We start from the raw sequence: 16,833 nt of genomic DNA on the forward strand, positions 1-16,833 counted from the left end.
AGACTTTCTAATGGAATGTGACTTTCTTCAGGAAGTAATATTAGTGACAGATATGAGAGTAATAGATATTTTCATCTCTCTGTAAGAAAGCAAATAAGCACATTTCCACAAAATGTCAAACTATTCCTTTAATGCAAAAGCATACAGTGATATACACATCTACTTGTGGCTCTGCATCACAAAGTGAATGTCTTTGGTTTATCAACAGTTCAGTCAAGGTGTGATAGTTCTCTATTATTATTCTTCTTTATTCTTAATTATTCTTTATGTCACATCAGTAGTTTGGGGAAGGCCCTTTACTCTTTCAGTGAAACAATCCCCCTGTGTACAAAGCAAGACCCATAAAGAAATGGTTTGATGAATTTGGCATAGAAGAACTTGATTGGCCTGCACAGAGTCCTGACTTCAGTCCCATTCAACACCTCTGGGATAAACCGCCTCACCAACTATGAGCCAGGACTAACTGCCCCAACATCAGTAGCCAACCAGAAGCCAAATGTTCTTATAGCAGAACAGGATCAAATCCCTGCAACCAGGTTCAAATCTGGTGGAAATCCTTCACAACAGAGTGAAGGTGGTTCTAGCAGCAGATTATTAACCATGGTTTTGGTATGAGGTGTTATATATTATTATTATAAATTTAAATAATTTCCCCCTGGGATTATTAAAGAATTTCTGATTCGGATTCTGATTAACATATGGGTGTAATAATGCTCAATTGTCCTCATACTTCTGACCATTTTAATTTTCAGGACGGACAAATTAAAATAATGGTCGATGTTGTATATTTGGATTAGGATATTCTTCACTTTGATGGGCTTGACCTACACATTGTTTAATTTAATTAGTCAGTCCTGTCATCCTTTTCCTGGTGCTTATTTGTCAATTTAACTACTTCTCAGTATTTATTTAAACAGCTCATGCTTCTTCTTCTTCTGGAAATGTCAGACATGCTCTGCGCATGGAGGATTTTCCTACCAAACTGATTTTATTATCATAATTTCATGAGAAGGATACCAGACTAACCATTTACAACACAGGGGTAAAACCGGTTTTCAAAGTTAATTTACAATCATAAGGATAGCTTAAAACCTTTTATCCATATGTCTGAAAGTCCCAAGATCCAGTTTCCTCTCTTTGTCTTTGTAACCTTGGTTCTGAGTATTGTAACGACCAGTGACCACACTGCTGTGTGTTACTCAACTTTTACTTTGAAAATACTGACCACTTTATACCAAAAGTTACACAGTTGCTCCTTGTTGGCTCTTTACACATTACAAAATTATGATATTTTAATGATTGAGGTAGTCTGATTTTCTTTTTGTTAAATCAAACATGAATTTCACAGTGACAGCTGTGAAGCTCAGTGTGATCTCATTCCGAGTGGTATATATCTGATCATAAAAGTGCACCCATAAAAGGCTGGGTGGAGACTATTCCTTCATTGTGAAAAACAAATACACCGTCCATTACCATAACTCATGGTATAAACAAAAAGCAGGAAACATACCATACCTAGCTCAACACAGTCATTTAATTATCACTCTACAGTGTAATATACATGCAAGTAATGCAGCACATATAATCTGGCATTTCATTGTGCCAGTTTGTCATTCCTTTTTTCCACATATTTGACCTAAACTTATGGAAACGAGGGCATTTCAGGATACAAACCCTGCATCAGTAATTGTCAGGACTGGCTCACTGCTGCAAACATACCATCAGAAAATGTTTTTGTTTATATACTTGAACGTAACACAGATTGTCCCACAGATAAAAAAAAATCTACACGTCGCCTGGCAGTAGGTGAGTTTTAGTAAAAGAGAGGCTCCCAGTTGCATTCATCTTCTTATTGCAAAGGTGAACTCTGGGTGGGAATCATTATTCTAGACTCCATGCTTCTGATCAAAGGCACTGAGGAGAGAATGTGAGAAACATGTTAAAAAGGTTTAACTCAAAGATCATGGACAGAAGCATACAAATATCTGTAATTGTGTAAAGTTGCAACTTTCACGCCATGATTCAAAATTAATCAGGATATGTACATTATTTCACACAGTTAGTCAAGTAGAGTTTAAATTAATCAATATATTCATTAGAATGTTCACTGTTTTCATTAAGCTTACCATGTTTTACAGTCCCACATATATATTTTTATGTTGCTGAAACATCTATCTAGCTATGAATGTGTCTTTATGAGCTGACACAGAACAAATTACTATCAATAAAGCCAGGCCTGTGTGGCACTGCAACACCATTTCCTGGATGTATGTTTAGTCAAGAAAGCTCCTCTCTAATATGCTAACTCATATTGTATAACTCCATGCTTACTTGCTCACTGTCCTGGCTGCTACAAGACTGCTCTTGATAAATGAATTTGTGTTTGCTCCCTCCACCTCCTCAGCAACCACCTTGTGGGTTCTCTTCTCTTTGGTCCCTGAGGGAGATCTGCACTGATCTCTTCCTATGCTCTCATGTGCTGCTCAATATGCTTCCCAGGGAGAGTCTAGTAAACTTTATATGTCAATATACAAGTTGTCTGTCTGAACTCTTTCCTATTGTGTTGCTGTTGCCATCCTATCTCTATCATTTTGAGGCAACAATCCTTATTGCACCCAATGAAGTTAAACATCAACTTCAGTCACTGGTTTGATCTAAATGGAAACAGACTTTAGGCAAAACCGCTTCCTTTCTCACCAACAAAGCATAACATTTCAGAGAAAATACTTAATTGTATATTATGTTACATATTGTCCTGTAATTGTCATTTTATCAGTGAGCTTAGTGGTAGATTTTTTTTTTCCTTGCAAATGCATGTGTGGTTGGTTTGCATCTCTCTCTCCTACCTGTATAATATACATTTACATCCCATCCCTCCTTGAGCCAGGCAGAGTTCCTGGTCTCATTGCGGGACTGGAGGCTTTCATAAGCTGTAAACACAAGTAACAAAACCATATATTATATTAGGGGTGAATGAATTTATGATGTGATGTCATTTAAAGGACAAATAGAGTTTTATCTGTACAAATAACTTTCAGAGACAGAGTCACTATGGAAGCAGAAATAATATAATTGCTTGTGTTAGACCTTAGTACCGAGAGTCAACAAACATACAAACACACATTCTTCCTTTTTCTATTAGATTTCTATATCTAATCCCCACAGAACTCTGGTGTTTATCCATTTAAACAGTTGATTTTATATAGTTATGTCACTATAGATAGGATATTTAACATGCATATTTTGTAGATCAGGGGCTATCATTTATGCACAAGGTCAGTCATCCTGCTACTCTTGAAGCATATGACAACAACCGCATCTTTCTGATGGTAGGTAGGTACAGTCAGATACCTCGTGATATTCTCCAACTAATGGGACAGAAATTCAGTGTTGGCTTGATTACAACATCACTGAGATACGGGTCAAAGATTTTAGAGTTAGCCATTTTTATGTACAGACACCACGGGTCTCCCTTTTGTGAAGGCCACCGCGTTGAACCATCATGTTTGTACACTAGCCCAGAACGGACCACCCAAACACTGGCTCTAGACAGGGGCATCCACGTTTTTTCGTGCATTTTGTGGCCACCATAGTTTCCCCTCGTGCTTGGAAGGGTAGGCTGGAGGGACTGAATTGCGATCTGCAACTACACCACTAGATGCCACTAAATCTTACACACTGGATCTTTACATTGTCATGTTGTTCTACATTTATTTTTTGGCAATTTTAGTACAATATGCCACAGATGTTGTTGGTACAGAATAAACTAACATAGTAAAATTAAAATCAGGATGACAAAATTATTGATAGATTACTAACGCAAACACGGCATGCAACCTTCAGAGGAAAATAAATGTTGTGTTTCAGCTTCAGTAAGTACTGCAATTATCACCTTCTTCTAATGATCAACCCCCAGTATTACATGAACTTTAAACAAGACAATAGAACATCATTTTCCACCAGTTTTAACACACCTGCCTGTACAGATTCAGAGCTTGTTTAGCTACCATTTCCATTGAGAGAGGTACCATAGCTTGCCCTTGCTTTCTCCCCCAAACAGCCAGAACAATATCTGTGAGATGATGTTACATACTCACCCCACAAATGATGAACAGCATACAGGTCGCCAATCTGTGAGAAGAACCCGCCCACTGCTTCGTTGTTTTCCTGTCTGTATTTGATGGCCCTCGCCCTGTTGTAAGACATTTTATTTTCAGGGTTATAATGATCACCTGAATACCTTTAATACTTGATTCGTACACTAGAAAAAGTACAGGGAACTGATATTGTTTATTTATATTTAAGCAAATTAAGCTTGTTGAGCCTTACCAGTGGTTTCCCCATTCAATCATAGTTCCTGGCTGAAACACATGTTAGGAGGTAAAAGTTTAGTTTTAAATGAAAAGATATGACAATGAATTGCACTATTACCCCTTAACACAGCACCGTTCTTCAACATGTACACACACAGCCTAATCAGACAAAATACCACAGTCAAACCAGTTTAACAGCACGTTTGAGGCTTGTTTATTTAAACCAGAACAAAGTATATGTACCACATGAGCCCACATGCAGGAAGACTTCAGTATTGCACACAGATTTGATCATAGCTGTGTTTTCAGCCACTCTGTTAGGTGCACCTTGCCATTTGTGGACAGCTTTTTCCTCAATACAATGAGTCAACTATGAATAATTAACTGTCAAGCACATAGGCAGCCTTAGTAGAATATTAGAATGGGCAAGAAAGGAAACAGTATGACCAGACACAATAGCCAAACTCTTGGTGTTAATGTGCACTGCAGTGTCTTGTTTACTTTAGTAGCATGATCTAAGCTGAGCTGGTAGTGCTCAGTATATAACCATATGAACAAAACTTTACTAACCTAACTAAACTGGCATGGACAGTCATTACAGCAATAGTCTCCAGGAATTCAGCCTGTTTGTGTTTTAAAAGCACCTTTTCATGACAATATTAATAATGCTGGCTCCTGAATATATACAATATGATCCCCACATTCAGTTGATGGGTAAAAAAATTTGTATTACATACACAGTTATTCAGCCCCCTTAATCTGTAAACATTATATGATGTGAATAACATGTAATTAAAATATATCAACTACAATCTTGGTAAACAGTCAAAGAAAGTTTAATAATACATATTTGAGTGATTTCTAAAAACATAATGTTAAGGTTACTACTAGTAAAAACATAAAATATTCTCCAAAAAAGGCCCACAAGCAAAATGATTCAACCCCAATGTCAATATTTTGTCAAGTATCCTTTAACCTTTACGATCTCCAATAAATGATTCCACTAGTTAAACCATAAACCATGTTCCATAAAGCAACTAAGCTGTAACAGGCCTATCCTAATATCTTCAGATCCACTTTTCATTACACTACACATTTTAATGATAAATTTGACTAAACTCAAACATAATTTATAAAATATATAGATCTTCTGAAAACATTTAATGTGTAAACCCTTACATACTACTTCTTACTTGAATAATTTTGTTTGCAACTGTATGTCATTTTGTAGTCTTAATATGTAAAAAGGCAATACATTTGGATTATATTTAAATAAAAGTAAACAAAGCTTAAATAATAATAGTTTCAAATAAAACATATGGATATATCATGCATTGTTAATTTGTATAATGTACACTATGAGGATACCTTTAGGTGATAGGTGCGCATTTCATAGATGCTGGGTCCTGGTCTGGGAGAGGGTTCATTCCAGAAACTGAACTCCAGGAGGAGCTGATTTCGCCTTGAAATCAACATTTTCGCCCTCTCTTTCCGAAACTCTAAATATTCCTAAATTAGAAAAAGAAAATGTATTAATGAAGAAAAGCAATATATAGATACCTAAGTGTGAAGTAATTTCCAGCAGAGTCAAGATAATCTTAAATCAATGTTTAAAGTTCCACTCTAAATATCAGCTTTTTCTTCAGCATCTCTGCACTGAATTTCCTACTCCGCGTAATGAAGAAAAAAAAATTAAGAAAGAGCAGTCAACCTTGTTATTGTTCAGTTTCTTCAGGCATTCAGTCAAGGCTGGGTAGCCTCCTCTGTATCGCCATAGATGCACTGCAAAGACAGAACAGCAGATGTCACTGTAGCACTGTGTGAGGACTGATGCCACCCACACAACCAAGAGATACAGTACCTCCATCGCCATGTGAACACTTTGTGCTGTCGCTCAGTGCTCTTAATGTATACTATACACTGTAAATTATCATATGTAGAATGAGAGGTGTTAGCGGTGAGTCATCCGGTAGTGTCTGTCCATTTTTCTGTGATGCTCTGCCAAACAATTTACAGCCAAACTGCAGCCACTCAAAATAAGTGGTGTCGTTCATGAGGCCTTGAAACGGAAAAATTAATCTAGTGCTCAGTGCAAACAGTGACTGTGATCAATAAAAGGTGACACTCTTCATCATTTTTTCATCAGCTTTTCTGTTTCACTGCTGCTTACCAGCTTGGTCCTGTTCTCCGTACCAGGTATTCCAGCTTCCAACCACCTCACATGGGTAGTCCTGGTCCTGATGGAGCCTGGTTTGCACCTCAGCCCTGAGGTCGGCATAAAAGAAAACGTCTGAAGTAAACTGATTGTGTGAATGTGCCAAAAGTTATAATACTACAAGGCACTTAGAGAGCATGTACACAACAGTACACCCAAAGACATTCATTTTAGTTTTAGTTTTAGATTCCTAATAAGGATAAAGTAAATCTTGTGAACCAAATTAAAGAAGCAAAGGGCTAAAGACATAACTTGATGGTGGAGTTAATGTTTAAAAGCTGTGACACACTCACTCTAGACTGTTGTATGCCTCCAGGCACTCTGGTTTGACGTTGTGAACTGAAAAGAGAGAGCCAGACTTATCAAAAATGGGTGTTTTTTTTTTTTAAATACAAGCAACAATCAAATTCTTCAACAAAGTAATTTCACACTCCGATTCAGCAAAGACTTCTATATACAAAACAGATTCGCTTTCAATAGGTTATAGGCTACGGCTGATAGAGTGTTCAAATTGAAATCCCTACATGGTGAGATGTACGCCACAAAAAGATCAAAGCGCGGGGAGGATGATAGATTTCTCAGACAGTTATCACCACTGTCTCAAAAGAAAACCAGACAAATTGTTTTGATGTCGCTTAGAAAACTTTACAGACGTGGTACGTCACACTATTACAGAATGACTTGTTGCTGCCTCTATGTTGCACATGTATAATAAATTGTTACAGTGCAGTCCTGTGCTGCTGTCTCATGTTTCTTTCAGTTTCCTTTGAGGTCACTGAGGCCAGTGTGGATTGAATTAAATGAACATGATTTATTTAGCCATTTTCTGCTGGGACAAATAGATGATGGACTGTTAAGACTCAAAACAGAATCCATTTCATTATAATACAATGTAACTGTATCACATTCACTTGTGTCTGGCCCTCTGCAACCCCCCTGCTTGAGAGAACATAAAACTTCTCTTGTAAGTAAAAGATCTTAGGCCTACATTGAATTTTATACAGGTTGCTGGTCTCTTTCTTTGACAGCAGGTTGGAGTGGGCATCTTTTCTGGCATCGACTTTGTGCACAAATAAGGAACGGAACCAGCCTTTGTCGCTGCTCTCTGAAAACCTCCTACACAGAAACAAGATGAAAGAAAGTTTCACAAAGGCTCAAAGCAACAACATAAAACAGAGAAGTTATCGATGTAAAAAAGACAAATTTAAAAGGAACATGGAGATGTGCGTGACATATGGGCTAAAAGATAGTCATGCTAATATTCTTTGATATGAAAAACATGCATACTGTATGAGTGAGTGGGCTGAAATTGTGTCTTCACAATAAAATTTATTTTCACCCACTCTGGAGTGAATAAAAAGGGGAATATTATTCACTTCAAGAACTATTGTTAGAATCGAAAAGGCTCCAATAAGTATTTGAACTGGAATAACTGTAACAAAGTAAAAGAGAGCCTTGAATCTGACTTGGATCTGTCGTGTGTTCAGACTGTTCCAAATAAGGTGAACTGGGAATGACTGTAACAGTGGCATTAAGGAAAGATGTTATTCTAACCAGTAATGCCATTACTAGGGTAAACTGAATTATTTATGGATGGAAAATCACAAGAAAAAGCCAAAAAATTAGTTACATACAGCTTACAACATACAGCTCAAAATGTGAGGGTGACACTGTGTAAAATAAAAATAAAACCATAGCCTAATGTCACAACATAAAAACTACAAATTTAAAGCAAATATTTATTAATAAAATGTGTCAATGAAATCAGGAGGAAAATTGTCAGCTGCTTCACAAAATATGTCACTTCAATTCAAAGCTCCCACACTCAGCTGGACATCAAATCCAAGGACATGTTAATGACTTTCATAGCTTTTTATACACTCATAGTTTCGTCATAATTCTAAAACCATTTTAAAGCTGCTTAAATGTCAACATTAACCTTAATTTCCGGATTTCTCACGGGGATGTGAAGTGCTGAACAGCCCAAAGAGAATAGCTGGTATGTGCCCACTTATGGATTAGGGAACTATATTGTGCATGTTTACTTATGTAGCACTTCCAAGGCTGCTGTTAATTCACAAACACTTTCAAAGACTTTATTTTATTATTCTAAAATCCACAAACTTTCAAGGTCAGTGAGACTCTCTTTTAATAACCTTATGGGCCAATGGCTTTAATTGGGAACTATAATTAGAAATGAATTCCCTATGGCTCTCTCTCAAAAACAACAAAGTGGTATTCAAGCCAATAACTTGCTTTTGAATACAGTCAGCCTCAGAGGAAACCAAGGCAGTGTGAAGGCACAGATAAGTTGTTAACAAGTGGTAGTTGCATTTAGTGGAGCTTTACAGGACAAAGTTCAGACGTCCAGCAAATGATTAAAGCTGGATTGGAAATCTGCCTGCTTGTTTTTTTTGTTAATTATGACCCAGGTGTCTTACATAAAGGTATTCCTGAAACATAATGTAAAGCATATTTATTTACATTAGCATTTGGACAATATAATGCATTACACTTGAGTAAAGAAAAACACAACATATGGAGTCACCAGGCTCACAAAATACTGGCTGAAAAAAGAAACAAAAAAGCCTGCTAAAGTTTGGTTTAATGTTACATTAGCAAACATATAACAAACACATTAAAGTATTTTTATTGAGTTTTAGTTAGTTTAGTTTAGTTAAACTCACAGCTAACTAACACAATCATTACAAGTTATTACTAGTTTAATAGCCAAAGGAGATCTCAAAATGTCCTGTTAGTCACGCACAACGTTTAATAACGTAATTAGGTTAAAAACGTCTTTACCTGGTCGAGGATTGGTGCAGAGTCACAGAATACCTGTACAACACCTGTCCTTTAGACCGCACAGAACCGGTCGTCGCCATGTTCCTCTGTAGAGTAAAAACTCTTCTGGATACGCACACACACCGGTCTGGTTAATGTTTACCTCCCTATCGGGCATGTTTGGACGGACAATCATAAGTTAGCCCGCCCGAGGTTTCAAAACACACGCGTGACTCTGTGACGCAGTAAGCAGTGATCAATGCGCACAATCGATCAGACCTGATTAGTTGAGTGTGCCTTTCAATGATAATAAACATTGACACGTTGCTGAAAGACCTATTTAGAATTAGAATTAGAAAAGAATGAAAGACAATTTAACTAGCAATTGTATGCGCAACATCTATATTTTATTTTATTATAATAATTAGCTCATAGGCTACTTAATGCTTTGGATATCTGTGTAATTATTATTCTATATATTTTATGTATTTATGTATGTTATGTTTATAAAAACAACAACAACAACATAATAATAATAATAATAATAATAATAATAATAATAATAATAATAATAATGCATTCACATAAAGTTGAATCATTATATTTGTATTCATAATAATGGAATTTAACAAAACTGAGGTACTTTATTTCAGTCTTTTCTTTTCAGGCAACTTTACAACTTTATACTTCTATTATATGATGTTTTATTATAAGTTCGATTAATCAGTTAGTCAATTAACTTGAAAATCAATTGCAACTATTCTGATAAGTAATTTTTCATGCAAACATTTCAAGGCTCCAGCTTCACAATGGTGAGGATTTGCTGCTTTTATTGTTAATCATTTTGATTTATTTGTAATAATGTTGAGGTCTGGACTTTTGGTTGTGAAGCTTGTGAATGTGTTATTTTGGACTGGACAATTGTGATGACATTTCTCACTATTTCCTGACTTGAAACACCTCCATCCTCAACCAGGTACAGCAGTAAGATTTACATGAATGCATGAGTAATAATAATCAAATGATATATAACAGTGTAACAGTCACAGGGGACATTTTTCTTTCTTTGTGTTGAGTACTTTTACTTTTCATACTTTAAGTAACATACTTGATCTAAATTACTGAATTTATTATCTGAATTATTGTAACTATAGTTCTGGTCCAGTTGATGCTATTTTTGCTCATTCGCTACAAAGGAACTATAACTACAGTCAGGTGGTGGAGCAGAAAGTGCAATATTTTCATCTCAAAAGCCTTCCTTTGAATATTGTCTCTAATACATTTAAGTAATATTAATAGATATTTTAGGTGTTTCTTTGGTGAATATTATGAAATAAAATGGGTTGGAGATCATTTTGGGGGGGAGTGCGGTAGAGATACACATCTCCAAATGACAGCTTACTGTACCTAACACTGTTTGAGTTGTCCTGCTGCAGTAAACAGGTCTCTTATCTAATAGTGGACCGTTCTTTCAAAGCTGGTTTCTCTATTAGACTAGTCATGCAGTACTTAAATCCTTTTTGTGCAACCCACTTTCACTTCTTTTCATACACAATGCGGTGCTCCCTGATCCTCTCCATCATTCTACCCACTGACATTATATAACATCACATCAGATCATACCTACAAAGAATCAGACTCAATACCTGTATTGTATGCCTGTGTTCAATGACTTTATAACATTCAACAAGAACATTATATTTCGGGGGCGCACACATGCAGTGTATGTATTGTTTCCTTTGAAAAATGAACTTTTTCCCCCCCAGAATCATATTTATTTTCAATTGATTGGGTATTTAACAAGCTTTATTTGATCTAAATACATTTAATTCAAATAAATATTCTATCATGGCTCTTTTTTTAAAATAATCTTTTTAGGATAATATCCTTTCATGCATCCATCCTTGTGTTCATCTGTCGATGAAAACATCCACAGGGCTTTGACAAGACTCCTTCCATCTTTTCTGGCATAAAAGTACAGCAATTACACTTTTTTAACACAAGTTACACAAAAACACTTTTCAAGCTTTTGCTTTTCTGAATGTGCCAATTCTGCCCCCGTGATTCACTGTAAGCACAGGGAAAATTTCTTTCACTGCCACGTACAAGTCTTCAAAATCCTGGTTCACTGTGATGTCCTAGAGAGATTGATACACAGAGAAGCAAGTGAATAAGTTTATAAAGGAGAAGATTTGCAGAAAGTCTCACAGAGGTGGAACATGTGCGAGTTACCGAAAAGTCTAATGCCTCCATGGCTGAATTTGGGTTTTCCTGTACCGACTTGAGGATCCCATAGCAACCAGCATTCTGGATGGGGTTCCTCCCCATCTGGCCAAAGACAAAATGTAATGTGAAATGTAAGAACATGGCCACAATGCCACAGATGTCTTTACTCTGGTTTTGGTTATGCAGAAATAAGTTGTTATGGCTTTTATTCCATTTTAAAATTGATTCCCATCCCTTGCTTATTGGCTTTGGCAGGGAGTTAGATAATAAGATGAATGTCACTTTCATATCTATCCATTAAATGTAAGGCTACAGCCAGCAAAGGCTTAGCTTAGTTTATCACAAAGACCGGAAACGGTTAGTCTGGCTCTGTCCAGTGCTAACAAAATCCACCTAAAAGCACATCTGAAGCTTACAAGTTGTATCTCCTTTGTTTAGAGTAAAAATGACAACTATGTTCTGGACTAGCATCTTTCTTCACAAAGACCAGTAACCAAGTCTGCATTGGTTGCCTGGCAAACAGTCAGAGCCAAGAAATAGTTCATTACTGAGCTTTAGAGGTGCTGGTAGGCAGATTTTGTAACTTTAGTCAGGCTAGCTGTTTCCATTTGTTTCCAGTCTTTAGCGTCATATTTACACATATGAGAATAATTTTGACCTTCTCATAACCTCTGGCAAGCATATTTCAAGAAAGCAAATATGTGTATTTTCCCCAAAATGTCCTACTATTCCTGTAAGAACTGACCACTGGCTAATGGTAACTTTGCCATTCTGGGCTACTTTTGGACTTTTGGCACAGCTATACATTCATGTGTGCCAATAAACCAGAACTTTTTTTTTTTTTTTGATGCATACTAGTTACAGAAGAAAAAAACAAACAAAAACAAAACAAAGAACAAAGAAAGAATTCAGGCATTAGCTGCCATTAGTCCAGATGCAAATTGAATTGTGTCTTGGGACTTTGAACTATCTTGAACTGGCTAAATTTAGCTGTTCATAGCATGGTAAGTTTTCAGATTTGTATAGCCATCAGACACCCAAAGTCAAGTTTTCAACTCACATGTACACATGTAATCAATATGGAATGCTGTAACTCAATTTTAGTGCAAGTCTTCACCATAACTTATTTTCAATCACTGACTTGTTTCAGGCACTTAAGATGAGTCCCTGGGAACTCTGCTTGGACGCTGACATTAAAACAAAGTACAGTGATCCATTTACTTATCCCATTTTATCCACTGATGCCCCCCATTGCTTTTGAAGCTAGAACCAATCTCTTTTCAACAGCTTACATTCAGGGATTTGATTGTCTTGTTTGCTTTGAGGCCCATGGCTAGGCGAATAGCTCCTTCAGGGGGTATTCTGTTGTTACTGTGAAGAGAAACAAAAGCTGAAAACAAAACCGAAAAAATATGTGTGTTGGAGTGTGAGGGAAGGCAATCATAAAGTGTTATTTTTTAAATGGCATTATTCATCCATGTAGCCCAAATGTCTGGAAATCTATGAAGCAAGCTTTGTTGTGCTTGGGAAGTTAAAGGAAAGGCAGAAGAAACTGTCTTGAACTTTGTTTATGGTAGCAGGCTCACTTTAAGAAAAAATGTGACCACTGTTTAAGATTCATTGGTAAACCTACCTCCAATAAAGGATTCTTTTTTTACATTTTTTATTAGTTTTGTGTCACAGTTAGTACCAAACAAGGTAAAACATGTTAGTTTATAAAAGTTATCTAAACTGAACTGCAACCTCTGCCCCTTTTAACCCAGTGACTATAGGACAATCTGATTATCAGATAACTGAGATAACAAAACATACCTCACGTTCAACTCCTCCAAAATGGTGTTCTCTTTCAGAGCCTGCCCTAAAGCAATGGCTCCTTCTTTACCAAAGCCATTAAATGACAGATCCACAGTTCTAAGGAAAATGTTTCCCTATAAAACAGAAAAGAAAGAATACACAGCAGGTAAAACTTTATCAGTTGTCTCTAACAGGATTAACTAAGGAACAAAGAAACATGTGAATGTGTGAGAGCAGAAGAATAGATCCTGAAGTAATAATCCTCTCAGTACCTGATTCAATCAAACCTGTCAGTGCAGCTTACTGATCAGGGTCTCCTTGACCATCTTGCTCATTAAAATAGGGAAGGAAAAAATGTCTATGCTCTCTCTCCTGCTGTGAGATGCTTAATAAATACTACTGGGCTGTTTCACAAAACAGGATAAGTGAGTTAGCCATGTTATGATAGACAGTAGCTATATTCCTCTAATAGAAATGATCAGCCTCTATCAACAAGTATCAAGTTATGTTAGAAACAGTATCACCAGAATATAGCATGATCTTGTTTTTATAGTAACATTACAAACTTTCTATTCCCCCATATAGCTTCTCCAAAATGGTCCCAAATTTTGCCAAACCCTGCAACCAAACAGTGGTTGATTGTCGTCCCAGTTCATTCTTTATGAATGGATTGAGGCGTTCCTGAGATATTGCTTTCACAAGAATGGGACAGATCGATGGGCTATCCTATAACATAATGCTGGCCACGGCTATTGCCGGCATGGAGGCATGAGAGCACAAGAGCAAACATGTAAGGAATGGATTAAATGATGGCCTCGTGCACAAAGCCAGGTCCATAAAGAAATAGTTTTTTGAGTTTTGTGTGAAAGAACTTGAATGGCATGCCCAGAGCCATGACCACAACCCCATTCAACAGATTTGGAATGACTTGGACTGTGAGCCAGACCTTACTGCCCAACATCAGTGTCCAAACACCATGCAGCCAGGTTTCAAAAGCTTGTGGTAAGATTCCAAGAAGAGGCTGTTCTAGCAGCATATTAATGCCCAGAATTTGTGATGTGATATGACATGACAGCAATATAATATTTGCCTTGTATGAGTATTTACTTGATGGCTTTATATCGGTAAACAGATTGTCCTGTTCTAACCACTCACTGTATTACCTGCAGATCTTATTTTGTTTTGACTGAGTTCAAAAGCTAGTATGGTGTTCAAACATTGATTTTCCAGGTGTATTACCCCGAGGCCATTGGCCAGCATCACAGCTCCTCTTCCTCGAATGCAGTTCCAGGCCAGACTTACTGATCTCAACCCTGTGTTCTCTGACAGAGAGTCTCCCAGGTTTTGCCCTTAGGATAGAAGAAAAACAGAAGGAATAATGGTAGACGTATGACAAAATAAAAAGTTCAGTTATTTAATTGTAAATGAAGAAAATATCTCATATCAGTAAATCAAATGTCTTTTCAAAACTCATGTAACATATTGTTATCTGTCTTATTATTTGACAAATAGTGGAAATCTGATTTTGGAAAATTATTCAAATCCAGGAAAAAAATAGAAGTACTATTAAAAACACTCTCTGGGAGCAACCTATCTCATCTCCAGTGGATTCCACTGAGATGGTGTGATTGTGTGTTTCATGGCCTAAAAGTAAGTGAGGGCTCTAGAGGCAGAGATCCCAAAGAGAAAGTCCCCCATCATCATCTCACCCAATTTATCACAAGGATAAGAAAGTGCATGGCACTCAGCGGTTCATAATCATGGAAAAAGATGCTCTTACTGTGCTTGGCTGAAAAAGCAATAACACCGATAGCATGAATGTCAGAGTGTTTGATTGGTATACTTTCTCTCAGGGACCTATATGGAAGAGTGCACTCAAAATGAATGAGGATGTTCTTTGATATTTCAGCAGTGGAGAAAATAGAATTGAATATGTGGGGATGAATCATTGCTGCACACATGGCAATGAGACATGGTGGTGTCCCCTTTCCCAAAGACAGATTTATTTTCAATTACCTACATCAGATGTTTTCTGGTCTGCCATTATTCTACAAGGTGCCTGTCACAAAGCTCATCCAGATCATAATTGAAAGAGGTTTTAATGAAGGCGAAATGCTCTTGACCTTTGAATGCCACAGTCTGCGACTGCCTGCTGTCCTGTGACTGCTTAGAGATAAGACTGCACCATTATGGAAAACTCTTACCAGTTTTATGAGAATGGTTTTCACACAATCAAATAATGGACACCAGGAATCGCATATAGTCATGATATTAAATAAATCTGTACTCTTTACAGTCAATTTATAGGTCTTTACTATATATTCAGTTATCATTTAATAAGGCAGAAAAGAGGATTTGCTTTCACTCATACATCAGCTTTCATTACTACTACACAACTACTTTTAGTTTTAAAATGATGTATTCATGTGTGAACAAAGGAACATATAAGTAAAATAGTTTTGATTTTAAGTAATGATGTCAGTCATGACAATTAAAAGATGGTGCTAATCTGAAATTTACTACTTTTTCTGCAGCCATCTTCAGTGGAAAGTTCTATGAATTATGGCCAAATGAAACAAATATTTGAGATCTGAGAGTAACTGCAGAATTTTGAGATACAAAGAAAAATAGTCTATGGAAACTTCATTCACAGTTCAACAAAATGCTATATGGCCAAAAGTATGTGAACTTCTTTGTTAAGGAATGCTTATCTGTCCACATATTTTGTGCATTTTTGTCCTGGTGCTGTCATTTCATGGTTTGGGAAAAAAGGTGCTTTAAGGGGAATTCAGGGAAACTGGAGTGCCAACTGCCCAACATCATTGTTGGACCTCTTTGGACCTCAGTTGCTGGAGACAACTCTGTCTCATCATTGGTCAGATTTCAAACAACGATGAGACTTCATATCGGGAGAAAATTAATCTTGCAGAGAGGTGCACTGAAAACAACCTACTGTTTAACATCAGCAAAACCAGTTGTTGATTTTAGGGGAAAAAAAGTGGCAAAGGCACACAACCCTGTCTACATCTGAGGAGCTGAGGTGGAGCAGGTGAACAGTTTTAGGTTCCTGGGAAGTGTCACGGTCATCACACATCTCCACCCTGGTTAAGAAAGCTCAGAAACTGTATTTCTTAACAAGATTTTCTAGCCAAGTTATTAACTTTGACAGAGGAGTAACAGAAAGCATCCTGACTGGAAACATCACAAACTGACAGTGGATTTACACAGCCCAGAACAGTGGGTGATTAAAACCACCCAGAACGTCATTGCTACCCATCTACTGAGCATCAGTGCTATCTGTGAGTAGGGCTGTAACATTCAAATTAAAATTGTTGATGCCAGTACTGATACCTTGGGTTCAATACCGGTTCCTGAGTGACAGGACATGTTGGTGCTAAATACCACGGCACACCTCCAGATGTCTAGTGGAGTCCATACCTTGACGGGTCAGGGCTGTTTTGGTGGCAAAAGGAAGACCTACACAATATTAGGCAGGTGATC

At 37.0% G+C, this 16,833-nt stretch overlaps 2 protein-coding genes across 2 annotated transcripts in view; both read right to left on the reverse strand.

Annotated features, from left to right (window-relative positions):
* Positions 1–129: 129 nt before the first annotated feature.
* Positions 130–9,447, reverse strand: nipsnap1 (nipsnap homolog 1 (C. elegans)). Its single transcript, XM_035658012.1, has 10 exons — positions 9,334–9,447; positions 7,517–7,644; positions 6,822–6,867; positions 6,484–6,578; positions 6,025–6,095; positions 5,682–5,822; positions 4,330–4,361; positions 4,098–4,192; positions 2,847–2,930; positions 130–1,914 (listed from the first exon to the last, which is right to left on the reverse strand). Exons 1-10 carry the CDS (start codon positions 9,411–9,413, stop codon positions 1,850–1,852), a joined length of 837 nt encoding a protein of 278 aa, XP_035513905.1. The 5' UTR covers positions 9,414–9,447; the 3' UTR covers positions 130–1,849.
* Positions 9,448–10,924: 1,477 nt separating this feature from the next.
* The window catches only part of lrrc74b (leucine rich repeat containing 74B), a gene marked incomplete in the record, with an annotated part of 13,114 nt that continues 7,205 nt past the window's right edge, over positions 10,925–16,833 (reverse strand). Inside the window, 5 exon segments of the mRNA XM_035658013.1 lie at positions 10,925–11,450; positions 11,545–11,640; positions 12,831–12,909; positions 13,351–13,466; positions 14,572–14,681. Of these exon segments, the coding sequence (XP_035513906.1) occupies positions 11,334–11,450; positions 11,545–11,640; positions 12,831–12,909; positions 13,351–13,466; positions 14,572–14,681 (518 nt within the window).

The sequence above is a fragment of the Morone saxatilis genome, unplaced genomic scaffold (assembly GCF_004916995.1).
Source record: "Morone saxatilis isolate NCDOM2014 unplaced genomic scaffold, NCSU_SB_2.0 Contig16, whole genome shotgun sequence".
NCBI lineage: Eukaryota > Metazoa > Chordata > Actinopteri > Moronidae > Morone > Morone saxatilis.

Bases quoted from the DNA above. Each gene is read 5' to 3' on its own strand.
- nipsnap1 (XM_035658012.1), bottom strand. From the start codon at position 9,413: ATGGCGACGACCGGTTCTGTGCGGTCTAAAGGACAGGTGTTGTACAGG. The intron at 4,193-4,329 runs GTAAGGCTCAAC...GTCTTACAACAG, and splicing joins ATTGAATGGGGAAACCACTG to GGCGAGGGCCATCAAATACA. The intron at 1,915-2,846 runs GTAGGAGAGAGA...TTCTCTCCTCAG, and splicing joins TGTAAATGTATATTATACAG to TGCCTTTGATCAGAAGCATG.